The sequence below is a fragment of the Hypomesus nipponensis genome, chromosome 22 (assembly GCF_054491055.1).
Source record: "Hypomesus nipponensis isolate SF chromosome 22, ASM5449105v1, whole genome shotgun sequence".
Lineage (NCBI taxonomy): Eukaryota > Metazoa > Chordata > Actinopteri > Osmeriformes > Osmeridae > Hypomesus > Hypomesus nipponensis.
In genome coordinates this window covers 15,389,924-15,417,500 of record NC_140382.1, presented here as the reverse complement: position 1 = coordinate 15,417,500, position 27,577 = coordinate 15,389,924, and the positions used below count along the sequence as shown (strand labels likewise).

At 48.3% G+C, this 27,577-nt stretch overlaps 2 protein-coding genes across 3 annotated transcripts in view; both read left to right on the top strand.

The window, feature by feature from the left end:
- The window catches only part of galntl6 (polypeptide N-acetylgalactosaminyltransferase like 6), a 53,667-nt gene extending 40,387 nt beyond the window's left edge, over positions 1-13,280 (top strand). The window contains exons 6-13 of the mRNA XM_084687176.1: positions 7,245-7,430; positions 8,485-8,668; positions 10,213-10,330; positions 10,949-11,056; positions 11,502-11,723; positions 12,019-12,135; positions 12,245-12,394; positions 12,500-13,280. Coding sequence (XP_084543302.1) covers positions 7,245-7,430; positions 8,485-8,668; positions 10,213-10,330; positions 10,949-11,056; positions 11,502-11,723; positions 12,019-12,135; positions 12,245-12,394; positions 12,500-12,673 — 1,259 coding nt within the window. The 3' untranslated portion in view covers positions 12,674-13,280. The remainder of the gene's footprint in view (positions 1-7,244; positions 7,431-8,484; positions 8,669-10,212; positions 10,331-10,948; positions 11,057-11,501; positions 11,724-12,018; positions 12,136-12,244; positions 12,395-12,499) is intronic.
- A 3,083-nt stretch (positions 13,281-16,363) lies between these two features.
- Positions 16,364-27,577, top strand: galnt7 (UDP-N-acetyl-alpha-D-galactosamine: polypeptide N-acetylgalactosaminyltransferase 7). 2 transcript variants are annotated; one of them, XM_084687744.1, is made up of 13 exons: positions 16,364-16,955; positions 17,662-17,841; positions 17,929-18,197; positions 20,195-20,361; positions 20,556-20,686; positions 21,483-21,562; positions 23,353-23,535; positions 24,346-24,463; positions 24,575-24,697; positions 24,882-25,100; positions 25,529-25,627; positions 25,808-25,936; positions 26,524-27,577. In XM_084687744.1, the coding sequence occupies exons 1-13, from the start codon at positions 16,833-16,835 to the stop codon at positions 26,659-26,661; spliced, it is 1,959 nt and encodes a 652-aa protein (XP_084543870.1). In that variant the 5' UTR covers positions 16,364-16,832; the 3' UTR covers positions 26,662-27,577. The 2 variants fall into 2 exon arrangements, with proteins under 2 accessions (XP_084543870.1, XP_084543871.1); XM_084687745.1 differs by lacking the exon at positions 23,353-23,535 and adding an exon at positions 22,989-23,171 and having other exon boundaries at positions 16,365-16,955.

Genomic DNA, 27,577 nt, shown 5'->3' with positions numbered 1-27,577 from the left:
GATGAATCTGTCCTGTCTGGTTGGGTGGGTGGGGAAGCAGAGACTCAGCTGCTGTGGGCAGGCTTGCAGGGTTTCAGAGCTGCAAGGTTTCAGAGCTGCAGGGTTTCAGGGCTGCAGGGTTTCAGAGCTGCAGGGTTTCAGAGCTGCAGGGTTTCAGGGCTGCAGGGTTTCAGAGCTGCAGGGTTTCAGAGCTGCAGGGTTTCAGGGCTGCAGGGTTTCAGAGCTGCAAGGCTGCAGGGTTTCAGAGCTGCAGGGCTGCAGGGCTGCAGGGTTTCAGAGCTGCAGGGTTTCAGGGCTGCAGGGTTTCAGGGCTGCAGGGTTTCAGAACTGCAGGGTTTCAGGGCTGCAGGGTTTCAGAGCTGCAAGGCTGCAGGGTTTCAGAGCTGCAGGGCTGCAGGGTTTCAGGGCTGCAGGGTTTCAGGGCTGCAGGGTTTCAGAGCTGCAGGGTTTCAGAGCTGCAGGGTTTCAGGGCTGCAGGGTTTCAGAGCTGCAAGGCTGCAGGGTTTCAGAGCTGCAGGGCTGCAGGGTTTCAGGGCTGCAGGCCTGCCAGCCGGGGGAGCTCTGCAGGCATGGTCAGCCTGTCCTTGCACCACTCTACTGGAGTGGTGCGCTTGTTAATGGAAATAATATTGTGTTTATTTAGCCGACGCTTTTATCCGAAGGGACTTACGAGGAGGGGAGGAGTTGGCAGGTTGAACCTGTGACCTCTCGATCTGCAGACAAATGCTCCAGCACTTACCAACACCCACCCATTACATGATGCCCTGTTCTGCTTGAGACGGGGGGTCTAACAAGCCCTCAGGTTCTGTAGAGTGGCTGGTTTCTAACACTCCACCCTTCAAAGGTGAGTTTGAATGGTTATACAAATATCATGGAATGCTGTTCTAGCTTTGACTTAGAGATGCAGGGAGGGAAGGATGGGAGAAAATGGGAGATAAAGAAGCGGAGGAATAAAGGGAGGAGTAGATAGAAAAGAGATAAAGAAAGAGAGAGATAGAGTGAATACAGGGCTGCCTGGAGGAATGTCTTCATTTTGAGGAAAGACAAAAGAAAGTAAATGTCACAGCAATTCACAGTGCCATAAAACAATGCCCTGTCAGCGTATCCACGACGATCAGCGTATCCACGGCGATCTTATCTCCATCCCCTGAGCTGATGGCTTCTGAATCTGCTTAGTTACGGTTTTACACAGTCCAACAGGGTGACGGGGATGTGTGTGTGTGTGTGAACAATTTACAGCCATTAGTAGAAGTATTAGAAAAATGTGCAAAACTGCATTTTGCTGTCTCCCTCCTCTCTCTCCTTCCTTTTCCTTCTCCGTCCCAATCTCTCTCCCTCTTTCTCTTTTCACCTCCCTCCCTCCCTCCAAGCTTAAGCGAAGAGAATATGATCAGTTATCTCTGTGCAGCATGTGTGCCATTTCACAGCCTGCGTTTACCTCTGCATCTACACAAGCTGCTTTCATCTAGCTGACTGTGTGTGTTTGTGTGTGTGTGTGCGCGCATGTGAGCTTGTGTGCATGTGTGTGAGTGCATATGTGTCTATGTATTTGTGCGTGTCTGTGTGTGTGTGTCTGTGTTCATGACAGCTCCCCATGTCATTCGCAGCCTATTTCCTCACTGATAAAAAGCTAGTTGCTTTAGCTAGTTGTATTACACATACACACACACAGACACACACATGCCATGTGTAATTACCGGCTAATCCCCTGTACCACGCTCGTCTTGATCACAGTACAGCGACAGGACGTGACCTCATTCATTAGCACCCCTGTCACCTCCTTAACGAGACATCGCTACGACAACACAGCAACACCCCTGGGTGTGTGTGTGTGTGTCTTTGTGTGTGTTAGTTGAGGGTCATAGTCCTATGGGCTTTGGTTTGGCAAACGTTCTGTCATGCTGAATCTCTTGCTCTCTCACACACACACACACACACACACACGCACAGCCCCACAAACTAAATGGCCTCAGCAGTCATGTAACTATATGGCCCGTCTTTCCCCAGCTCTGAAAGGCTGCTCATTGGTCCATTAGGCTGGAGTTAGGGGTCAGGGGAGGAGAGCCGGTCAGTTGAGAAGTTCTGACAGCAGATCCTGTTGAACTTCTGGAAACAGCTTCTCTCCTGTAGATTCTCCACTGGTGGTTCTCGACTGGTGCAGCAATCATTACTACAGCAACAGAACAGGGGGAACAGTGTGAGACCAAAAAGTGATTTTGAAAAAAATAATAAAAATGATTGTATGTACGTGAGGACACTACTGAAATACATCTCTCTCTGCTGACCTCTATTAGTCCCAGTTCTGTCTCTCTCTCTCCCTTTCTGTCGCTCTCTCTTTTTCTCCCTATCTCTCCCTTTACTCTCTCTCCCTCTCTTTCTCTCTCCCCCCCTTCCTCCCCCTCTCTCTCAGCTGACCTCTATTAGTCCCAGTTCTGTCTCTTTCTCTTGCTTTCTCTCATGCTCTCTCTTCCTCCCTGTCTCTCTCTCTCCCCCTTCACTCTCAGCTGACCTCTATTAGTCCCAGTTCTGTCTCTTTCTCTTGCTTTCTCTCATGCTCTCTCTTCCTCCCTGTCTCTCTCTCTCCCCCTTCACTCTCAGCTGACCTCTGTTAGTCCCGCCCTAGTTGTGTCGCTCTCTCTCTCTCCTCCTGTTGTGTGTGTTAAACACCTGCCGTGTGCTGACGCGTTACCTGAGCTAACGCAGGTGCGAGCGGCGTGTTTAGTTATGCTCTGATAAGCTTTTAGTGAGGAGAGGCAGTCTGTGATAAAATAACAAAGGCTGAGCGTGTGTGTGTGTGTGTGTGCACAGTCCCAGTGGACCCGGTGCATTAGTGAGAACAGAGCAGTCCTAACTACAAGCGCGAGATGTTTATGTGGTACCTACACCAGCCAGTCACACACACACACACACACACACGCACGCACACGCGCAGTAATGAGAGAGTGGATAATGCAACAGGCGTGTTGCTGCTCTCAACATTACAGGACTGTGATTTCTATGCCACGCATCAGTAATAATCTGGTTGGAGTGTGGTTGCCAGGGATGTCAGTCTAAGTGCTCTCTCCCTCTGTAACAGGAAGCATAGAGTGGTCAAAACATCTACTTTGTGTGTGTGTGTTCGAATGTGAGTATGTGACATGGTGACTCCTTCGCACACCATCATGATGACTAGCTTTGTAATAGATTAACCTCAGCTCGTTAGAGACTAGACACACACACAGTTTCAGACAGTCACGCTATTGTACCAGGGGAGATTAAATGATATGCAGAAGCTTTGTAGCTGGCTCTAACAGACTGGCAACACACAAACACTTTCACTCACACTCTGACACATGCACTAACCCTTCTTCCACACATGCGCGCACACGCAGCACCGTTGAGGACATTAAAGATGTATTCCTCTGCAGGCAGACTGACACCTGGTGAGCCAGAGGTCAGAGGTCGTCGGATGAATATTTGATAGTCCTGCTGCTTCTCCCCCCAGCAGCCCCACTCTCCGTACGGCGATTATCATGGAGCAGCACACACCTCTCCACTGGCCCCTCTGACACCCAGCACCTGTCACAGGGGAACAGGGGAACACACTGTCTTGTTGACACTGACCAGTCCAAAAACTGACACTTTCTTCAGCTCTCTCTGCGACACACACACTTTCTGTCACGCACGCAAACACCACAAGCGGAGAAAGACAAGGACTTTTTTTTTTTGGGAGCAGAGGTCGAGAGAAAGTGTCTTAGAGCCATCTGTGTTTTCTTCTCTGTCTCTCTCCTCTGCTACCCCCCCCCTCCAAGACCCCCCCCCCTCCCTTCCAGAGACAGCTGATACACAGGAACCTTCTTCACTCATCTTCATTCCTTTTGGGATTCAACTGAAATAGAATCCTTCTGTGTGTGATCTCTACCCTGCATCCTTCTCTCTCTGACGACTGGCGGACTTACAGGCTTGAGGACTCAATCGCACGACTCAGAGAGGGAATCTTGAAAACAAACAAAGTCTTTACTTGCAAAAGTTTGGTACACAGGAAGTCAGTGGGAACAATCCAGGCAAACAAATCCAGCAGGGACAAGACAAAAGGAAGGTTTGGGTAAACAAAGCAGGGATCAAAATGCCAGGAGAACTAGACACAAGAAAAACTGATAGAATGCCTAATGCATGATTCAAAGACGCCCTGGCACAGACGATCAGGAAGACGAGGGTTAAAGACACCGGGGAGGGAGGGATAACGAGAGGTATGGGGAAATGAATCAGAGCTGGGAAGACAGTCCCACAGACAGGGCAGGTGGAGACTGACACAAGAGGTGAGGAGAGGACATGAGAAACAAATGACATGAAAGGAAAACATGACCTTGGGACCAGGGAGCTCTTTCTTTCTCTATGTCTCTTTATCTTCCCACTCCTTTCCTTTTCACTTCCTCTCTCTAGCTTATTTCATATGATCAAATCAGAATCAATATAGGAAAGTTGTTACATTACAAATACAACCTAACTTGTCCAGTGGTAATGGTCACGTCACAAACACACACTCTCACACACACCAGGTTAGAATTCCACTAACGCAGTCATCACTTTACCGGCTGCTGATATCTTAAGGATATGAATGATACATTATTCACCTCACACTAACAAGCATTTACATACATACATATATACACTCACTCACAGACACACACACTCACAGACAAACCCACACTCACAGACACAAACCCACACACCTCTGCAGCCAGACTAGCAGGATAATTCACTTTGAAGAAGCATGGAAACAAATGTCATTATGTGGGGGTTACTTTCTCTGGAGAGGAAGTGGAGGGAGGATCTGTTCTTCTTTCCCCAAAAGAGAAAGAGAGGGGGGAAGAGAGAGAGAACTAGGAAAGAGAAAGAGAAAGGGTTGAAGGACAGCAGTTGCCTGAACAGACCTTCCATACTTGTCCTCCTTTCATTCCTCTTTCACCCATCCTATCCATTCTCCTCCCTCTTCCCTTCTACACTCACCTCCTCCTCCCCCCTTCTCCTCCTGTCCTCCGTCTCCTCGTACTCCTCCTCTTCCTCAGCTCTTTCTACTTCTCCTCCCCTGTTCTGAGCTCTTCCTGTTCTCCTCCCTCCCTTCTCCCTCCACCTCCAGACAGACAGCACCCTGGGGGTTGCTAGCACTGTTGTGTGTCTGAGAAATACAGAACCTGGATGTAATCTCGGCTCTCAGACGCGCAATGTGAAACCTCGCACTGGAGCGAGGCTTCCTTCTCATCTCCCTCATCTTCCTCCCCGGTCTTCTACTCTTCCTCTCTCTCCCCTCTTCCTCTTCCAGGTTGTTATTTCCTGCTCTCTCATTGGCTGGTATTTCCTTCGCCAGTGTCAGTCTGGCTTCTGTCTCTCGGTCGTGAATCCCTCCTGTTTATCTCTCCAGTTCCCAGCGGTCCTCTCCTCCTCCCATCCACCCTCGCCTTGCACAGCTAATCAATACAGCTTCAGCGGCCTGGGCTTTGTTCCCTTGGTAACGATCACCATGTATCAAAAGATGCGTCTCGCTAAACCAGCAACTGCCACCCTCAACATGTCAGCTGGACACACCCTTGTCCATACATCACACACACACACACACACACACACACACACACACACACACACGTACACTTCCACAGGATCTTGTCAGTTGCTGCTGTTGCTCCAGATCAACTGCAGGCCAATTAACAGCTCAGAGTTGCTGTGCGTGTCTGTCAGTGTGTATCGTGTGTATCCTATATCTCACTATGCGGTTTACCCTGTTAAAAAATGTTCTCTTTTCTGTTGACCTCACACAGCCTACCCTTGAGACAATAGCAGGGGTCTCACACACACTCACACGCACACACCCACACCCACACACCCACACAGACAGACACCTGCACACTCTTACCAACACACAGAGCAGCAGGTTGCTTTGCAGCACGAGGGGTTTGAAGTGAGCCTGGTAATTGGCTGGAGGGCCACATGTTGCTTAGATGTGGCGCTGATTAAAGAATAGCTATGGAGAGGATGTCCTCGGGCCGTCCTCATGACACCCGCCCCATCTCCTTCAATCCTCTCATCTTGCCTGTCGGCCGTCATCACCCTCTACTCTTCTTCCAACCTGGACAAACACGGATGGCTATTCATCATTTTATGAGTGTGTATGTGTGTGTCGTTTGTTTTCTGAGCTGTTTAAACTGTTTGAACTTGTGACAGACAGATGAGGTCAGCATTGTTTGAACTTCCTGCATTCTAAATTCTCTCAACATTCTCTACCTGAATGTGGAGGAGAGGAAGGGAGGGAAGGGGAGAGTAAGAGAGAGAGACAGAGAGACAGACAGAGAAAGAGAGAGTGTAAAGTAGAGAAATTTAAAAGTACAGAATGCAGTTTGGTAAACATCAAAGCATAACTGGTCTGTCAGCTTCCTCCCCCAAACTCCCTCTTCTCACCCCTTCTCTCTCCTCCACTCTCTCCCCTCCTTCCCCTACTCCCTCCCCCAGGGATCTCTTAACTTCCTACTTCCTCCTTCCTTCCTGAATAGTTTATTTGTCACTTCCTCCCTCTGGTTGCCGCGGCAGGCCCACATCACAGCATTGATTTATGACCTTGTTTAATCAAGCAGGGAAAGGACAGAGTGATCGATAGCTCAATGCTGGACAACACTCTCTCTCTCCCTCTCTCTCTCTCTCTCTCTCTCTCTCTCTCTCTCTCTCCCAATTGCTCCAGTTCCTACAGACACACATGACACAGACACACATACACACACCCTCTCGCTCACACTCTCTCTCTCATTCTCTCTCTTTTACTATCTCTCTCTCTCAATTGCTCCAGTTCTTACAGACACACATAACACACACACACACTGTTGGATGTGTGTGTAATCAGGGACAAACAGCAGAACACCCTGCTAGTCCCTGATAGGGCAAGAGGAGCAGGTATTAACGCTTGGATTAGAATAATGCTGGAACTTTGACGCTGTACGCCTGTGTGTATGTAGTTGTGTGTGTGTGTGTGAGAGAGAGTGAGTGTAATCACATTAACTCTGGTCTGTAAGTGAACAGGGAAATAGCATGATGTAGGTTAGCGAGGAAGTAAAACTGAAAGAGGGGATGAAAAAGAAAAAAAGTATCAACACAATAGCGTCTACTCTCCCCCCCCCCTTCCCCTCCCCCTCCCTGTCTCCCTCTGTCTGTGTGTCCCTCACACTAAATGAATCAGTGTGGTACCAGTTCACCTTGCTGTTCTCTGTCTCTCCATGCAGAGCACCTGCAGACCCGTCTAGAAGACTACATGTCCCAGTTCCCTAAAGTGCGCATTGTCAGAACCAGGAAGAGGGAGGGGCTAATCAGGACACGCCTCCTGGGGGCGTCCGTGGCAAGGGGAGAGGTGCTTACTTTCTTAGACTCCCACTGTGAGACCAACATAAACTGGCTGCCTCCACTACTGGGTAAGACACACACACACTCATACACTACCACGCACACACACACTCATACACTACCACGCACACACACACTCATACACTACCACGCACACACACTCATTCACTACCATGCACACAGACTCATACACTACCATGCACACACACACTCATACACTACCACGCACACACACACTCATACACTACCACACGCACACACTCATACACTACCACGCACACACACACTCATACACTACCACACGCACACACTCATACACTACCACGCACACACACACTCATACACTACCACACACACACACTCATACACTACCACGCACACACACACTCATACACTACCACACACACACATACTCTAAAGACAGAGATAAAGACCTCATATCCGAAAAACCTTGAGAGAGGGAGAAGCAGGAGAGGAGGAGAAGGACAGAAATTGATAGGCCTCATCTCTTCCACCCATTTATTCTACCTCCTACCCCCTCTCTTCATCACCTCCTCTCCTCCTCCTCCCTCATATCCTCCTCCCCTAATCCCCCCCCCTCCTGCCATCCTCCTCCCCCCTCTCCCCCTACCCTCATCTCCTCTTTCTCCTCCCCTCTCTCCTCACCCCCTCCTCTACTCCTCTCTCCTTCTCCCCTCCCTTCTCTCCTCATCCCCTCATCTCCTCCTCCTTCCCCCTTTCATCACCCCCCTCCCCTCTCTCCTCCCCCGTTCCTGTCCTTTCCGCGGACAGTGCTGATCCGTCCCAGCAGGGCATCCTCTGAGAGGACATCAGCTCTCCCTGCTCCACTGGCTCTGTCCTACAGATCTGGGACACACTCACACACACACACACACACACACAATGACAGGCGGTCACACGCACACGGGCAGGCAGGATGACAGTGACAGCAGGGTAGGTAGGCCTGGGGGAGCAGACCCAGTTTGAAGCTGTAATTGTTTCTAATCGTCTGGTGACCAAAAGCTGCCCTGAGTACAAAAAGGCGGGACCAAAAAACTGAAATCATTATTCTCATTATTTTAAATCTCTTCTATTCTCCTTTTCTCCTCCTTTCCTCGACAGACCAGATAGCCCAGAACTCCAGGACCATAGTGTGTCCCATGATAGATGTGATAGACCATAACCACTTTGGCTACGAGGCACAGGCTGGAGACGCCATGAGGGGAGCTTTTGACTGGGAGTTGTACTACAAGCGCATCCCTATACCCCCTGAGCTGCAGGGCTCAGACCCCAGCCAGCCCTACCCGTGAGTACACACACACACACAAGCCCTACCCATGAGTACACACACATATACACACAAGCCCTACCTGTGAGTTTGGCTTGCTTGCCTAGCCATACACACATACAGTAAGACATACACATGCTCACGTAGTCACACACACACACACAAAGACATACACACATACATGTTGACGTACATACACACGTTGACACACACACATTGTGGTCAGTCTTCATGCATTATTAATTAGGCAAGTCAGTAGCGGCTTCTCTCAAGGGCAATGACATCACCAAGACCTCACTGACTAAATGCTGAGCAAAGGCAAATCTGTGTGTGTGTGTGTGCGTGTGTGTGTTTAGTGAGAGATTAAGTCTAAATGTGTCCTAAAGGACCTGCATGTGCATTACTGTTCCCGGTGTGTGTGTCTGTGTCTGTGTGTGTGTCTGTGTGTGTGTCTGTGTGTGTGTTTGTGTAGCAGCTGTGACTGTCTCCATTATCAATGTCTCACACATGTCCTCACCAGCTGGAAGCACCAGGGACAGACCACACACACTTACACACTTACACACACAGCCACTCCCACAGTCACTCACATAAGATTAATTTGGAAGGACCATGGAAATTAGCTGTGTCATCATCTGGCAGCACCTCTGGGAGCAGAGGAAATGATCTGAGGGAGAGAGATGGGGGGGTGAGAGAGATGGAGAGAGAGAGATGGAGAGAGAGAAAAAGAGAGAGCAAGATGGAGAGAGCAATAGAGAGAGAGAGAGAGAGAGAGAGAGAGAGAGAGGAAACTGCTACCTACCTCTCTCTGTTCAAAACAAAGTCAGCAAGCACTTGTTTCATCCTCAGTATCACACCTACACACACACACACACACACACACATACACAGTTTCTCGGTGTCATTCTTCTCACGTTGTGTGTGAGCTAGCATTACTGTCCATACAGCTTTGTTGAGACAAAGAAGAAAGCAGAAGAAGAACACTTTAATAAATCTATAAAGTAGCAGCTCTCTCTCTCTTTCTTTTATGCTCTCTTATTTATTTCTCTGACTCTTTCTTTCTCAGTCTTTTTGTACGCCTGGGAGTGAGTTAGTGAGTGATCGAGTGAGTGGTGTGTGTGTGAGAGTGTATCTCTGAGGTGTTGTCTCCCCCTGCAGGCGAGGCAGAGTAACAGCACCAGAGCAGCACCACACACACACACACACCACATTATAAGCTGAGCTCTGTTTGAATGTGAAAACACAGTGATTATATGGCTGGGGCTCCATAAACACTCCGGATGGTAGTGATGTGTTTCATGTCAGAGGTGTGTTTGTCTTTGATATGTATGTGATAGGCGTGATGTGTGTGTGTATGGGGGGTCAGGTGGCTGAGCGGTTAGGGAATCGGGCTAGTAATCAGAAGGTTGCCAGATCGATTCCTGGCCGCGTGAAATGATGTTGTGTCCTTGAGCAAGGCACTTCACCCTGCTTGCCTCGGGGGAATGTCCCTGTACTTACTGTAAGTCGCTCTGGATAATCTGGACTCAATGTAAATGTGTGTTTCTGACCTCTGACCCCAGGTCTCCAGTGATGGCCGGGGGTCTGTTTGCAGTGAACCGCCAGTGGTTCTGGGAGCTGGGAGGATACGACACAGGCCTGGAGATCTGGGGGGGAGAGCAGTACGAGATCTCGTTCAAGGTTAGACACCCCACAGACACACTCATACATGTCATACGGATATTTTTAGAGAGCCATTGCTCCCAGTTTTTCTCTCATAATAAAGTGTTTACATAGGGACTTTTTTTTTTTTGTGAAACAAACATGAAAATCAAACAAAGGTCCTTCTCTCCCTCTCTCTGTCTCCCTCTGTGTCGTTCTCCCTCTCTCTCTGTCTCCCTCTGTGTCGTTCTCCCTCTCTTTCTCTTTTTCAGTTTATTCTGTAATTGGAATGTAGCCCTTTCTTCCCTGACAGGAAACCATGGTAACAACAAAAATAGTTATGAGGTGAAGTGGCAGTAAAGCGTGTTCTCCTGGGAAGGGTGGAGGAGAGAAGGGGAGGGACATGGGGGGAGAGAGGAGGGACAGGGGGGGACAAAGGAGGAAGAGTCCACCCCCACACCAGATGAGAAGAACTCACATCTCTCTTTCTTTCCTTCTTTCTTCCCGCCACCTCTCTCCTCCCCTTCAGCCTTTCAGATAGGCACAGTGTGGAGCTGAGACTGAGGGCTGTGAAGGCATGGACACATACACACATACCATGTCTGAAAGTAACTCATGTATGTGTGTGCGCCTGCATCTGTGTGTGTGCACCTGCAGGTCTGGATGTGCGGAGGCAGCATGTACGACGTCCCCTGCTCCAGAGTGGGACACATCTACAGGAAGTACGTTCCATATAAGGTCCCAACAGGAACCAGCCTGGCCAGAGTGAGCTCACTTACCTAACACAACTACTAACTAACCAACCAACCAACCAACTAACTATTGACTCATTAAGTTTTATTTAACCGTCTCCCTCCTTTCACCCCTCTCTCTCTCCTCCGTCTCTCTCTTCTCTCTCTCTCTCCTCCGTCTCTCTCTTCTCCCTCTCTCTCCTCCGTTTCTCTCTCCTCCCTCTCTCTCCTCACTCTCCGCCATTTCACCCCTCTCTCCTCTCTCTCTCCCCACTCTCTCATCCCCCCTCTCTCTCCTCACTCTCCCTCCTTTCACCCTTCTCTCCTCTCTCTCTCCCCCCTCTCTCCTCCCTCTCACTCTCCCTCCTTTCACCCCTCTCTCCTCTCTCTCTCCCCCCTCTCTCCTCCCTCTCACTCTCCCTCCTTTCACCCCTCTCTCCTTTCTCTCCTCTCTCTCTCTCCTCCCCCTCTCCTTCCAGAACCTGAAACGTGTCGCAGAGACGTGGATGGACGAGTACACAGAGTTCATCTACCAGCGGCGTCCCGAGTACCGCCACCTGTCCACTGGGGATCTGACCAATCAGAAGGCCAGGAGGAAGCAGCTTGGCTGTAAGGGCTTTAGGTGGTACATGAACACGGTGGCCTGGGACCTGCCTCGGTACTACCCCCCTGTAGAACCAGCTGCTGCTGCCTGGGGAGAGGTACACACACACACACACACACACACACTCTCTAACACTCACAGTCACACACTCATTCACACACACACTCTCTCTATCAGACACTCACTCCCACACACACACACGTGCTCACATACTCACACATACTCTCACCCTCTCTCTCACACACAGTCATCTTCTCTAGTAGACATGGACGTTTCTGTGAAAATTATCGGAGATTGTCAGTGCGGGGGGGGGGGGGGGGCAGTACACATTCTACACATACATATCCCACACACACCTCTCATTCCTGACTCCTCTGTCTCTGTGTGTGTAGATACGCAGTGCAGCATCTGGCCTGTGTGTAGACGCTAAGCATGGCTCTACAGGAGCTGAAGTGAGACTGGACACCTGTCTGAAGGAGGGGGAGGAGCGCACCTGGGCCCACGAGCAGGTAGGACCCAACCTGACACACCTGGATATACCTGAACGCACCTGGACACAAGTGAACATGACACGGCCTGGCATTAACCCTTTGCTCACCTTGTGTGTCTGCGTCTCAGATCTTCACATTTGGCTGGAGGGAGGACGTCCGTCCGGGAGACCCTCTCCACAGCAGGAAACTGTGTCTGGACGCGGTGTCTCAGACCAGCCCTGTCACTCTGTATGACTGCCACGGCATGAAGGGCAACCAGCACTGGAGCTACAGACAGGTACACACACACACACACACACACAGGTAAACAACCGCTCACACCATCATACACACTCTCACACAGGTACACACACAGACTCCTGTTCTGTTCCTGTGTGTGTAGGACCTGTCCCTGTTCCATAGAGTGAGCAGTGGCTGTATGGACAGCTCTCCAGCAGACAGGAGGATTTTCCTCAGGCCCTGTGACCCCTCCTCCCAGACCCAGAAGTGGCTGTTCCAGAGAGTCAACACCACCGTGCTCTACAAACTCAACATCATGGACCCGCCAACCTCCTAGGACAGCCAACCAGCTGCCTCCCTGGACCCTCTAAGGGATGGTCCAGCCAATCAGAGGCCTGCTAACAGAAGGAGGGGGAGGTCTGTCTGTTCTGCCCTAGACTACTCCCCCTGGGGTCTGATCTAAAGTAAAGGAGACAGGTCTACCTGTCCTTCAGCCTGCTGGGATATGTAGTTCTCAGAAGAGTAGGAGCAGGGTAGCTAGGAGGGTGTACCTGGCTCAGGAACTCAGAATCTTCAAGAAGGTTATATCCTGTTTCACTAGGGGTTAAAGGTAAAAAGGTAATGAGGTCTTGTAGACTCTGGATCAGAGATCTCTCTATACCTCTCCTTTCTCTCTCTCTCTCCACAGCATGGGTTGCCCCTACTGGAACCAGGGATAAAGGGTTATCTTTTTATATGACTATTTATGTATGTATATATTTATTATTTGATCTGTTTATGTATTTATTTGGTCTTTTTAGGAAAGTAACTTATCTCAGTGTGTTTGAAGGTGATTTAGTGATGGTTGAAATGGTCTAATGACCGAATACACTTGAACTGATGAACTTTGCACAGCAGCTCTGTATTCTGTTCTGTTGAAACATTTTTTTTTTAAATAAAGATCATCTTAGGCTCAATAAAAGACTGAGCAGGATAGATGGAGATGATTTAAGTATTTTACCATCATACAATCATGTTTCCAGAAACCACACATACAATTTGTTGGTGTTATATGTATTCAAATACATACCCTATCGGGTGTATGCAGGGATGGGAAGTAACAAAATAGGCCTACAAATACTTTTTTTGAAAGTTTGAAAAAAAAAGTTTTTTATGGTTTATTTTCCATAGAATGTTTTTTTTGAGGGGGGGGGGGGGGGTTAAAGGTTGAACCCTCTGTAACTTTTGCTAGAAAAGAGCAGATATCTCCATATTATCTCAGGTTGTTCATTGTGACACAGAAAAAAACACACATGATGGCAGGACAGACCCTTTGCATGTTAGGGGAAGGGATCAGGGGCGTAGCCACGGGTAGGCACAGACTTACCCAATTTGTTCTAAGGCATACCCAGAAACGAAAAGATCTCAGAAAAATTATGCACCGGGTGCAAATCGTAAAGTAAATAAGAAAAAAAAATGAAAAGGATGCCTATCTATATTTTTCTAGGCCTACCCAAAAATATTATTCTGGCTACGCCCCTGGAGGGGATACACATTATATCAGGTGAAAATACGGCCTGATATAATGTGTATCCCCTCTGTAACTTTTGCTAGAAAAGAGCAGACATCTCCATATTATCTCAGTTTGTTCATTGTGACCAAACAAACACAGAAAATAACACACATGATGGCAGGGCAGACCCTTTGCATGTTAGGGGAGAGGATACACATAATATAAGGTGAATAAACCGGGATAAGTGGCAAGACACGACACCAGCACTGGCATCATTGAAAAATACTTGATGAGGACTCGACTATACCATACTGTCCTGTATTCTGATCTGCTTTCATCTAATCTGTTTTAGGCTTCTCTGTTCTCCTCCCCTCTTCTTTCACTTTGTGAAAAATAATTTCGAAAAAAAAGTACTTTAGGGATAAGATAAAGGGAGTTAGCGATGTCGACATGACTGAGAATGGGACATTCCTGATCACCCATGGCCATATCTGAGGGAGATTGTCTGTGTCAAACTGGATTCCTGGCTTATGCGCTGCGTGTCTATAATGTATTTTTGTATTCATATGATGAGAGGTCCAACAGGTAGTAGTAATGGTTACTTTTTTACTTAAGTAGCCTATATGTCAGAACCCATACTTTTTTACTTCAACTTGAGTGGAAAAAGTGCAGTCAACACTTCAATATTTTTTGTCTTTTTAAACATGAGTATATTTTGCCTACTTCTACTTGAGGGAAGGACGTGTGTACTTTTGCCATATCTGGTTTCGTATGTCATCATTACCATCTTTTAATTGTCCACAATATGAACTGCATTTAACTTGCCATCTTACGCCATTTAATGGGTGCTTTGAGTAAGTGGCGTCCTTTCTTGTCGTTCCTACAGATATCGACAGGAGACGAGCTCTCATAATTGATCTTATTTATGTGGTAAACACCACAGAACCGGTTAGTGTGACGAAGGCTGTGTCCATCCATCTTTTCTTCTGTCGTACAGGAGTTGTTCATGTGCACTTGCTTTGCCTCATTGAGGGTAGAGGGAGGCAGAGTCATGTCTGGGGTGCACATATCGTATAATTATTAGGGCTGTCAAGCGATTAAAATATGTAATCCCGATTAATCGCATTATTTCATGTGATTTATCGCAATTAATCGCAAAATTATTCAATCCATTTAATCTGTTAAAATTGTACCCCAATAAATGATGTTATTGTTGAAATAACATAAAAAGGGTGTACTTAACTTCAAATAAGCCTAACTGGATGATAATGTCCATATAACAAGTTCAGATGGAACACAATTTAAATCGTGAGGGATTTTTATTCACTCACAAACTATACTGCTGTATAATAAACAATTAGACTTGTTCTGGAATATAAAATACATTTAAGACATATTGTCTCATAGCCTACTACGATATACTGCTCCATAATATAAGAATACTTAAGCCCGTGTTTCCCTGCTCCAACAGACCTGATTCAAATGAATGGGTTATCAAGCTCTGCAGAAGCCTGCTTATGACCATTATTTGAATCGGGTGTGTTGGAGCAGGGAAACATCTAAAACATGCGGGACAGGGGTGCCTTGAGGATCAAGGTTGGGAACCACTGACTTAAGCAAGATTGACCTTAAAATTGAACAATACCGTTTCTATTTTGTTGAACCCAGTCAGCTGCTCGCTTCTTTTGCGAATGTTGTCTGCTATATTACCGGAGCAAACGCTCCTGCTGCTACAGCTAACGCTGCTGCTAGCTGTGTGCTTTGCTTGCATGATGTGATAGTTTAGGCTGGAAGTACTTCGGTGATAACTAAACTCAGCCTGATAATTAGTATATACAGGCTTAGTTTTGTCAACCGAGCCGTCTCGCAACTTTTTGAAATGGAACTTCCCATCTAAAAGCTCTCTCTCCATCATTCAGCTACCGTTGGCAGTCGAAGTCATGTGATATCAAGTGATTCCCAGGGTCAAAAAGAAACGTGTGTTAACGGCACTATTTGTTTTTTTTGTCACGTTAAAGTAAGATTGCGTTAACGCATTATTAACGCGTTAATTTTGACAACCCTATTAATTATATAATAGCTATACATTACATAACAATGTACAACCATTTAATGTTTTGTACTTTCTACTAGTGTTAGTGTGTGCATGGCTTCCCATGACCAAGTCTTGAGTTTTATGTAGACCTGCTATCATAAACTTTCACGCTCTGTACCACGTATTTTAGAATTAATCATGTATTGGGCAGATAGCACAGGCACAGCAGTCAGTTCAGCTAACCGGACCACCCTCGAAAGTCAACAAACACCTAGCTGTGCTTTGCATACATAAATAGCGGAAGCTGCCCTTTTTTCACATTGCATAGCATTTTTGGACATTTTTTAAGTTTTACTCCACACATGAAATACCACATCACACATTTGACTCCTGAATGCAATTCCAAGATAAATCCTACATTTAGTCCGTCACTTACACTTTACTAAATCAATGCTGTCTTCAGCAGCTTACGGATGTCTGTTTCTTTGTCAGTGGTTGTGATAATGGGGGTCAATGTCTACAGTACACAAACAGTATAGCTATAATACAGCGGTTTATCTAACTGCGCCGCTAATCAAACACACCTGCGGCGTCCTGTTGTTTGAGCTAACATCCGTGTGTATTTAGCAAACCCAGTGCAGCAGCTTCGCTGTAATGCACTCCCATTCTAGCAAAAGGGAGGGTCAGTTTGCGTTGCACTTACTAGGTGCCTGTAAAAATAAATTGAATAAACATAAGGACGCGGTGGAGTGGTAAAGGGTTAGGGAGGAAGGAATAAGCAACTACAGTACTAGCTAGGCACAGATCTAGAACTGTCGAGAGGGGTCGATCAGGGGAGCCGCACGATACAACCGGGGCGACAGACACGGACTTTAACGAGAGAGAGCAGGGGTGCCACAGAGCAAGGGGGTTGGTTGACAGCTAGCTCGCTCGCTAGCATATTTGTAGCTAACTGGTCTTGTTTCAACAATGAGGCTGAAAGTAGGATTCATCCTTCGTAGTTTGATAGTCATCGGGACGTTCCTGGGGCTTGTGGTGCTTTGGTCGTCCCTCTCACCGAAAGCAAATGACGAAAACCCATTTGTAAAACGGGTAAGTTAATGTTAGCTCTCTACAGTACAGTACACCGAGTCTCGCTAGAAAACGTCAGCTAGCTCAGTAAGGGTCACCAGTAGTAGCAGCTAGCTAGTGCTAAACTGCAGGGAATATTAGCATATAGTCAGGTTTTCTAGCAGAGATACAAATCACTTTAGCCTCTAACTACCAGTTAAGTACTACTATTACTAACATTACTAGCTAACCCCGTCTTTCGTTGTCATGGAGATGACTAGCTCGAGCTGTTGGATGCAGTTTTTGTGACCGATTTGAACTGACCATTCATTAACCTGAAGCTGAAAGCCATTCATACCAACGAATTAATAAATAACATGCATACGTAGGTTCATTATCAACGTAGCCATTGAATTAAACCGCTAAATTAGTTTGCTTGCAAGACTAGCTAATCAGGTAAGTCTCTCAATGTCCACTCATGTCATCATAATATTATTAGAATTGTATCTACAGTATTGCCAGCGAAATCAGTAAAACCCGGAAGCAGATACTAGTAGTATTACAGCAGCTATAGACTAGCAGTTTGTGCAAACGGCTAAATAAAATACGGAATTAAACTTCTTATAAGTTGTTCTTATGTTCTTAAACATATGTCCTTCTAACATATTTTCTTATATTATTTTAAATGTGGCACTAAATGAGAGTGTATGAGTGTGTGTACCATTCTAACTTCAGTGTTGCCCTCCAGGAGGGGAATGTTGGCGCCAAGCTTCTGCCCAAAGCAGAGGCAGTGGATGGAGATCAGTTCAGACCGGTGGTGCCCTGGCCACACGTGGAGGGGGTGGAGGTGGACCTCGACTCCATCAGACATAAGAATGGAGCTGACCGACATGACGCCCAGCCTCAACAGAACAAGAACCAGAACCAGGTGAAGGTGCATGTGAAAGTGACAAACACTACTATGTGTGAACGAACAATTATGAGTTGTATGTAACAGTGACACCTCCTCCTCCAGGTCATCCAGCAGCAGTACGTGACCTTCAAGCCCCACACCAACGCCTACTCGGCCCCCGTGCTGAAGAAGGGCACGCTGGGGAACTTTGAGCCACGGGAGCCGGAGCCCCAGGGGATCCCCGGGGGGCCAGGAGAGGGGGCCAAGGCCTTCGTCCTGGGCCCAGAGTACAAGGATGCCGTGCAGGACAGCATTAAAGAATTTGGCTTCAACATGGTGGCTAGCGACATGATCTCCCTGGACAGGACCATCAGCGACATCCGGCACGACGAGTAAGTATTCCTCCTCCAAAGGAGGTAGAAGGGCCCCCCCCCCCCCAAAAAAAAAAAAGTAGACCCAGGTGTACATCCCTCCGCCACCAGAGCTGGTTTGGTGTGGCAGATCTAAAGCTGGTAGATAGAACACCTGTAGGGTAAGTTGAGTGTGGGGATCAGGGCTGAACCAGCTGCAGGTCATCTACCAGGAACCAGGCAGTGGCAGACTCCCCAGGTCTGTTCAATGGCCCATGTACGTCAAGCATAAGGATAGTCTTGAGTGGGGGTCAGATGGCTCAGCGGTTAGGGAGTAGGGCTATTAATCAGAAGGTTGTTGGTTTGATTCCCCCCGTGCAAAATGACATTGTGTTCTTGGGCAAGGCACTTCACCCTACTTGCCTCGGGGAGAATGTCCCTGTATTTACTGTAAATCGCTCTGGATAAGAGCGTCTGCTAAATGACTAAATGTAATGTAAATGAGTGCGCGCCTAAGAGACGCCACTCACAGGGACTGGACCACTGGTTTGCAATGGCAGTGGGTGAGTCAAATTAGGAACACCCTGGTTGTTGACAGGGTGTGACGCAGTAGTGGCTAGTATGGCTTTGGAGCACAGGTCAGACTAAGGAATCCCACTGAGGACACACCTTGCCTAGCCCACACCTGCTGACGTGTGTGTGTGACGCTGCTGTTAATCATGCTGTGGAATGAAGTATTCTATCATGATAATTTGTTGGGGATGTGGTTATTCCAGGTCTAGATTACCAGCAAGATTAGCTGGTTTGAAACTTAGTGTGTACCTCCATGTTAACATACGGTTACTTCTATGCTGGGCCTGGGTGTGTGGGCCTGTATCCACTACCAGGTTAATCTGTATTCAGGTCTGTGTGTGTGTACCTGGGTTAGTGTTGGTGTCTGTGGGTCTGATAATGAAGCTGTGTTCTGCAAAGACGCTTGTGTTCTTTCAGGCCCGGTTTTAGGAAGGAGAGAATGCCAGTACACACACACACGCGCGTTGAAACAACGAACAAAACCAGACTGTACCGGTGTGTGAGTTTAAGGGAGCCTTTCATTGGGCCCTGAGCCAATGTGTGGTTGACAAAGAACACCTTTGTTAAAGCTCCTCTCTGAACAAGCAGGAAGTATGGGCTGTGTGTGTGTTTACTGTTTACAATGTAAGTTTAATTGATAAGCTAACAATGTAGCCATCACATATCATTATAATTTGTCTGTCTGTCAGCCTGTCTGTCAGGCTGTCTGTCTGTCTGTCTGTCTGTCTGTCTGTCTGTCTGTCTGTCTGTCTGTCTGTCTGTCAGCCTGTCTGTCTGTCTGTCTGTCTGTCTGTCTGTCAGCCTGTCTGTCAGTCAGCTTGGATCTGTCTGTCTGTCAGCCTGTCTGTCTGTCTGTCAGCCTGTCAGTCAGCTTGGATCTGTCTGTCTGTCTGTCAGGCTGTCTGTCTGTCTGTCAGCTTGTCTGTCAGTCAGCTTGTTTCAGTCTGTCAGCCTGTCTGTCTATCCATCAGGATCTGGACCCTCATGTCAAGGAGCTGCCCTGCGTCACACCACTAGGTGTCACTGTAACAGTATTATAATGTGTATGAGGCTCCGGCAAAGAGCCCTTCTGCTGTTGTTTACAACGTCTGTGGTTAGAAGCTAGGTTAGAGCGGTATGCAGAGGAGGAGAGCGGGAGGGGGCAGAAGTGAAGAAAGAAGCCAGTCTAACCACATCTTGTGTGATTAGCAGCGAGTCTGTTGTGATTATACAGGCAGGCAGACAGACAGACCCGAGGCATGAAGGTTGTTTGACTGGTTAATACACAGCATCTGGTCTGTTGTTAGATCTGTTTCTCTCTCTGTAGAGAAACTGTCATACTTCAAGTAGGGCTGGGTATGTACCTAACTGGGGAGCAGGGGGCCAAAATGGAGGCTAGCGCACTCATACTGTTGAAGTCTGGAAACAACAAGTGTGTATAAGACAAGGAGGAAATATGTTTTTTCTCCCTGTAATGTGGGTGTCAGGTGTAAATACTGGAACTATGACGAGAACCTGCTGACGTCCAGCGTGATCATCGTGTTCCACAACGAGGGCTGGTCCACGCTGATGAGGACTGTCCACAGTGTCATCAAGAGGACGCCGCCCAGGTACCTGGCTGAGATCGTCCTCATAGACGACTACAGCAACAAGGGTAGGGACTCGGTGTCACATGCTCGCTTTCTCTGTCACACACACCATCTTACACACCATCTTACACACCTCTCACACACACACACACACACACACACACTCTCTTGCTGTCTCACACATTCACTCCAACACACACACACACGTACACACTCCCTCCCACACAGACTCACTCCTTCTCCTTCTCAACCCCCCCAGCCCACCTGAAGGAGCGTCTGGAGGACTACATCAAGCAGTGGAATGGTCTGGTGAAGCTTCACAGGAATGAGAAGAGGGAGGGGCTCATCCAGGCCAGGAGCATCGGGGCCCGTGTGGCCACTCTGGGACAGGTAGCACCCCAACACTAGTACACACACACTTAGACAGGTAGCACCCCAACACTAGTACACACACACTTAGACAGGTAGCACCCCAACACTAGTACACACACACTTAGACAGGTAGCACCCCAACACTAGTACACACACACTTAGACAGGTAGCACCCCAACACTAGTACACACACACTTAGACAGGTAGCACCCCAACACTAGTACACACACACTTAGACAGGTAGCACCCCAACACTAGTACACACACACTTAGACAGGTAGCACCCCAACACTACTACGCACGCACTTAGACAGGTAGCACCCCAACACTAGTACACACACACTTAGACAGGTAGCACCCCAACACTAGTACACACACACTTAGACAGGTAGCACCCCAACACTAGTACACACACACTTAGACAGGTAGCACCCCAACACTAGTACACACACACTTAGACAGGTAGCACCCCAACACTAGTACACACACACTTAGACAGGTAGCACCCCAACACTAGTACACACACACTTAGACAGGTAGCACCCCAACACTAGTACACACACACTTAGACAGGTAGCACCCCAACACTACTACGCACGCACTTAGACAGGTAGCACCCCAACACTAGTACACACACACTTAGACAGGTAGCACCCCAACACTAGTACACACACACTTAGACAGGTAGCACCCCAACACTACTACGCACATTCTCCACACCTACACAAGAACCAGCATACCCTACACACACATGCACAGTCTCTATTGTGGTAATCAGGATCTCTCTGTGTGTGTGTGTGTGTTTCGCCTCCAGGTGCTGATCTACCTGGATGCCCACTGTGAGGTGGGGGTGAACTGGTATGCCCCCCTGGTGGCCCCCATTTCCCTGGACAGGTAGCAAAGACTACATACATCAGTGTTTCCTCTAGGATTTCTTTTAGCAGTGGGGGGCAGGTCTATCCAAACCCCCCCCCCCCCCAATTTAATATTGCACATATTTTCGTCCTACTTCCCCTAAAGCAGTAAGGTTGGGCTACCTAAAGACACCTTCCACTCATAAAGTATGTTCTAAATGGTATGAATGCTGCCAATTTATTATTGACGTAACAACTTATTGAAAATGGTCAGTAGTCTAGCCTATAGATTAAGGTACTCGAAAGCATGTACACTGTCTGCTTCATTTGATCTTGATAGGCAAAGCATTCTGTAGCAAATAATAACAGTAAACCCAATATTTATTAATTAAAACTACTTAAGCATGATAATGCACCTAAAATACAAACTTGAGCAAGGGCAGCAATCGCTATAAAATCAACAGACTCAGATCAATTTAGCTAGCAGGTCGGTGAAGAATACAAACAACAAAAATCACCAGTTAACTTAATTTTAATTGCAAGAACTATAGACTAATACAACAACAGGCTTAAATGAACTGACAGCATAAATTATACAACTTACAGTTCTCAAAGACGCACACACGCAATCTCAACTGCGCTGTGAAGCGCGTGTCCGTGCATTTCTCCGACATGCACTCTAACAATCACTGCTGATAGACGGCCTTTTGTACAGCCCTACTTCTATAGACGGCCTTTTGTACAGCCCTACTTCTATAGACGGCCTTTTGTACAGCCCTACTTCTATAGACGGCCTTTTGTACAGCCCTACTTCTATAGACGGCCTTTTGTACAGCCCTACTTCTATAGACGGCCTTTTGTACAGCCCTACTTCTATAGACGGCCTTTTGTACAGCCCTACTTCTATAGACGGCCTTTTGTACAGCCCTACTTCTATAGACGGCCTTTTGTACAGCCCTACTTCTATAGACGGCCTTTTGTACAGCCCTACTTCTATAGACGGCCTTTTGTACAGCCCTACTTCTGAAACCGTGGCAGGCCGCCACGCCAATCAACATAGAGGAAACACTGTACTTTACATCTGTGTTAGCTTCTGTTATTGCAGAGCTACAGCTAGCAGGCACTTTGTCAATCATTTATAACAAACTATTGTAGTGCTGAGCACCCTGCAGGAGCTGGGGAACAGCACTGTCTAGTATAAACACTGTTCTGTTCGGACTGTAATCGCGTCCATCCCTAAACCAACTGTGTTGTTTTAGGGATGGATCCTGCTTGTTCACTGCTATTTTCAAGCTGAGCAAAACTTGGAACACCGGTACACTCTACTGTAGAATAATGATTGTGTCTCCACCCACCCACCCTGCTGTGTGTTTGTGTGCACGAGTGTGTGCGTATGAGATCTTAATCCATGTGTGTTGTATGTTTACACGTGTGTGGCATGTTGACGTGTGTGTGTGTGTGTGTAGAACGATGTGCACGGTGCCTCTCATAGACTACATAGACGGTAGTGAGTACACTCTGGAGCCCCAGCAGGGGGGCGATGAGGACGGGCTGGCCCGAGGGGCGTGGGACTGGAGCCTGCTCTGGAAGCGGGTCCCCCTCAGCTCCAGAGAGAAGAGCACCATGCAGCACAAGACCCAGCCCTACCGGTACACTGCTGCCTGAACGCTGCTAACACACACCCCTCTCCTCTGTTCCCGTCCCTCCTCTGTGTGTGTGTGTGTGTGTGTGTGTGTGTGTACACTTGTCTGTGCATGCGGGCATGCTTGCATGCTTTGTGTGTGTGTGTGTGTGCCGTTGTGTGCCCCCCCCCCCCTTCCCTTCCTCCAGAACGGTGTCCACTGTGCCCCTGATAGACTCCATCCACGGCCAGACCTATGTGATCGAGGCCCAGGGGGGCGGTGATGAGGATGGGTTTGCCCGGGGGGCATGGGACTGGAGCATGTTGTGGAAGAGGGTCCCTCTGGGCAGCAGAGAGAAACAGAACAGAGCCACTAGAACCGAGCCCTATCGGTAATGATATATATATATATCTACCCCGAAGCTGCTCTGGGTGTGTTGGCTGGTTATACTGGCTGGTTGGTTATACTGACTGGCTGGTTATATTGGCTGGGTGGTTCTAACATGACTTCTGGCAGCTGCTGTGTCGGGTCTACTGTACTACTTCTCTTGCACTCTCCTGCTCTGTGATTGGCTTCTAACCTTAACCGTCTCTGTGATTGGCTTCTAACCTCAACCTTCTGCTATGTGATTGGCTACTAAGAAACTATTGAGAATGTTAGTGAGACTTGCGATTCTACCAACAGCTCTTCCGTAGTCTTTTTGGCTGCAGTGTTTGTCACTACAATCTTATTGGCTGGCCTGTTAGAATGTGTTTTGTTGAGGTCTGACTGAAATATCAACCCAATTATCAAACAGGACTGGATAACTTATTGCCAATGTGATCATGATTCTCACACAGCTAACTAGTACAGTGGGACTAGTTCCACAGCTAGCTATCAGACTTGCTAGTCTTTCTTCTCCCTGTTACTTAGATAACTAGTTTCCTAGCCCGCTAGCCTAGTCTCCTGGCCTCGTCTTAATAAGTAAAAATGAACTAGCTAGTGTAGGTTAGTAAATATGGGTTAGTGTAGGTTAGTGAAAGGACTCTCTGGGGCAACGTTCACCTCCTTCATTCATGTTTCACCCTGTCACCATCATTTACCTTCACCTTCTCTGGTCAATGTGCACTTACTTCCTGTTCTCACTGTGGAATCATAGGATGTGTCGTTTTTGGCCTGGTCTGACTGCTGTGTGTGTGTATATATACGTGCGTGTGGTCAGGTCCCCTGCCATGGCCGGAGGTCTGTTTGCCATAGAAAGAGACTTCTTCTTTGAGCTGGGCCTCTACGACCCTGGACTACAGATCTGGGGAGGAGAGAACTTTGAGATCTCATACAAGGTAAACACACACACTTATGCACACTCACTCATAAACTCTCTCACACACACGCACACGCATATAAAGACAAACGTTCTTACACTCGTGCAATAAGGGGTTTTGTGTGTGTAGATTTGGCAGTGTGGAGGCAAGCTGCTCTTCGTGCCCTGCTCTCGTGTCGGACACATATACCGCCTGCAGGGTTGGCAAGGCAACCCTCCACCAGCCCACGTGGGCTCGTCCCCCACCCTCAAGGTCAGTCTGAACCCCAGATACTGGAGAGCTGCTGTGTGCATGCACGTGCACAGGAGAAGTAAAAGACAACCTGAGGATGAACACAAACGAGAGTCGTGTGTGCGTGTGTGTGTGTGTGTGTGTGTGTGTGTGTGTGTGTGTGTGTGTGTGTGGTGACACTTCCACTGTGTGTGCGCACTCCCAGAACTATGTGCGTGTGGTGGAGGTGTGGTGGGATGAGTACAAGGACTACTTCTACGCCAGCCGCCCAGAGACGCTGACGCTGGCCTACGGTGACATCAGCCAGCTGAGGAAGTTCAGGGAAGAGCATCGATGCAAGAGCTTCAAGTGGTTCATGGAGGAGATTGCCTACGACATTCCTCAACACTACCCCCTGCCCCCGAAGAACGTGGAGTGGGGAGAAGTACGTCTGACAGACAGACAGACAGACAGAGAGAGAGAGAGAGAGAGAGAGAGAGAGAGAGAGAGAGAGAGGGAGAGAGGGGGGAGAGAGGGGGAGAGATGGGGGGAGAGATGGGGGGAGGGAGAGAGAGAGATGGGGGAGAGGGAGAGGGAGAGGGAGAGGGAGACCTAGAGAGGGAGACCTAGAGACAGAGAGAGACAGACAGAGACAGACAGAGACAGAGAAAATCAGTCTGCCAGTCTATCTGACTGATTGACTGAAGGTAGGTAGGCAGGGAGGAAGCTATTATATATGACATCAGTGTTACAGCGACTGGATCTGATCGGTCTGTGACAGAGCAGCATCACCAATGAAAAATCCAAGCAGAAGTATCGGCCCAATCCTGCCCCCTTCCTATGTCTAACTCCTGCTCATGTTGTGGTTTTTAGATCCGTGGCTATGAGACCAGCTATTGTATAGACAGTATGGGCCACACCAATGGAGGCAACGTAGAGATAGGACCCTGCCACAGGATGGGGGGTAACCAGGTAACACACACACACACACACTGCTAGGCACATCCACACATATAGCCACTTACGGGGACACACACTTATGCATACCCACATACAGACACACACAGATATGGAGATGCACATACACACAGAGGATTGGTGGAGTAGTGGTTCTTGCATAATTGTCGTGTGTGTTCGTTTTATACATAACAGTTGTTCAGGATCAATGAAGCTAACCAGCTGATGCAGTATGACCAGTGTATGACCAGAGGCCCTGGCAGCTCTGCTGTCATAGTAACACACTGCAATATGAACGAATACACCGAGTGGAGATATTTTAAGGTAGGTTGACCCCTGACATCATATACTGCAGAGTGGAGCCCGGATCACAATTCAGTCACAGAGAGGTACTTGTGTTGTTGAGATGATCTCTAGCCTGACGTGGTTTCTCCCATCTCCTGTTCCCTCTGTCTCCTCCTGTCCTCTCTCCTCCTATCCTCTCTCCTCCTGTCCTCTCTCCTCCCTGTCCTCTCTCCTCCTGTCCTCTCTTCTCCTGTCCTCTCTCCTCCTGTCCTCTCTCCTCCTGTCCTCTTTCCTCCTGTCCTCTCTCCTCCTGTCCTCTCTCCTCCTGTCCTCTCTTCTCCTGTCCTCTCTCCTCCCTGTCCTCTCCTCCTGTCCTCTCTCCTCCTGTCCTCTCTTCTCCTGTCCTCTCTCCTCCCTGTCCTTTCTTCTCCTGTCCTCCTGTCCTCTCTTCTCCTGTCCTCTCTCCTCCTGTCCTCTCTTCTCCTGTCCTCTCTCCTCCCTGTCCTCTCTTCTCCTGTCCTCCTGTCCTCTCTTCTCCTGTCCTCCTGTCCTCTCTCCTCCTGTCCTCTCTCCTCCTGTCCTCTCTCCTCCTGTCCTCTGTCCTCTGTCCTCACCCCTCCCTCCAGGACCTCCACAGGTTCACCTACGTCCCCACCGGTCAGTGTCTGGATCGGTCAGATGTCCTCCACAAGGTGTTCATCTCCGACTGTGACACAAGCAAGACCACCCAGCGCTGGGAGATGAACAACATTGTAGCCGTCTAGACCTGCGGACCCACAGTGCTGCGCACCCAGAATACTGCATACCCAGATGACTACTGCCTGCAGATCTAAAACTGTAGCATGCAGCTCTACTACTGCAGTAAGCACTTTAATGCAGGCTCCAGACCACAAAGATAGACTGTCCCAGCTGCAGAGACAGACTGCAGACAGGCTACTGCAGACACCCTGTTGCAGAGCTGTAGAACCCCACGGCTGCAGTTCCTTCAAGGCTTCAGTCTGCAGCTACCTTCTGGAACGCTCTACAGGCACTCCCACTCCTCGTCTGGCTGCATCTGCTACTGACACTGTACATAACCTAAAACGGTCTCTTCCCAATCAAACTAGCCGCACACATACAGCCGCTGCCCCAGTGTAGGTGATGTTTACATACTCTGCTCTCCATCCTGTGGTTCTCTGAGGTTCTGCTCAGGGCTCATGTGTTTTTAGTTTGTCTTTTGTTTTTCTTCTTCTAACTTATCCAATCATGTTCTTAATGGTGGAGGATTTGGTGATCATCATGCAATGTGAGAGCTGATCAGTGAATTGTCAGTCAGAAGTGAACACTGCTAGTATGGACGGAGCCAGGGCGATGGAGTCTCCTCTCCTCCTCTTTCGTCTCTCCTGTCCGATCTGGTGTCGAACTCCTGTCTTCTGGGTGATGTTCAAGAGTCACAGAGCTGCCTGGGACTGCAGCCCATCAGTAGGCCCCCCTTGACTCCTTTACCTCTGACTGTGACACTGGGGGGGGAAAGATATGAGGAGGGAAGAATATGTTTTTTATTTGTTTCCAGGTGCACATTTCACACTGGGTGTGTGGGTTGAAGATGATGATTGTGGTGGCGGTGATAGTGATGATGCTTGTGATTGATGAATGATAATTTGATGATGGTGAAATAAAACAGAAACTGTGTCCAATGTA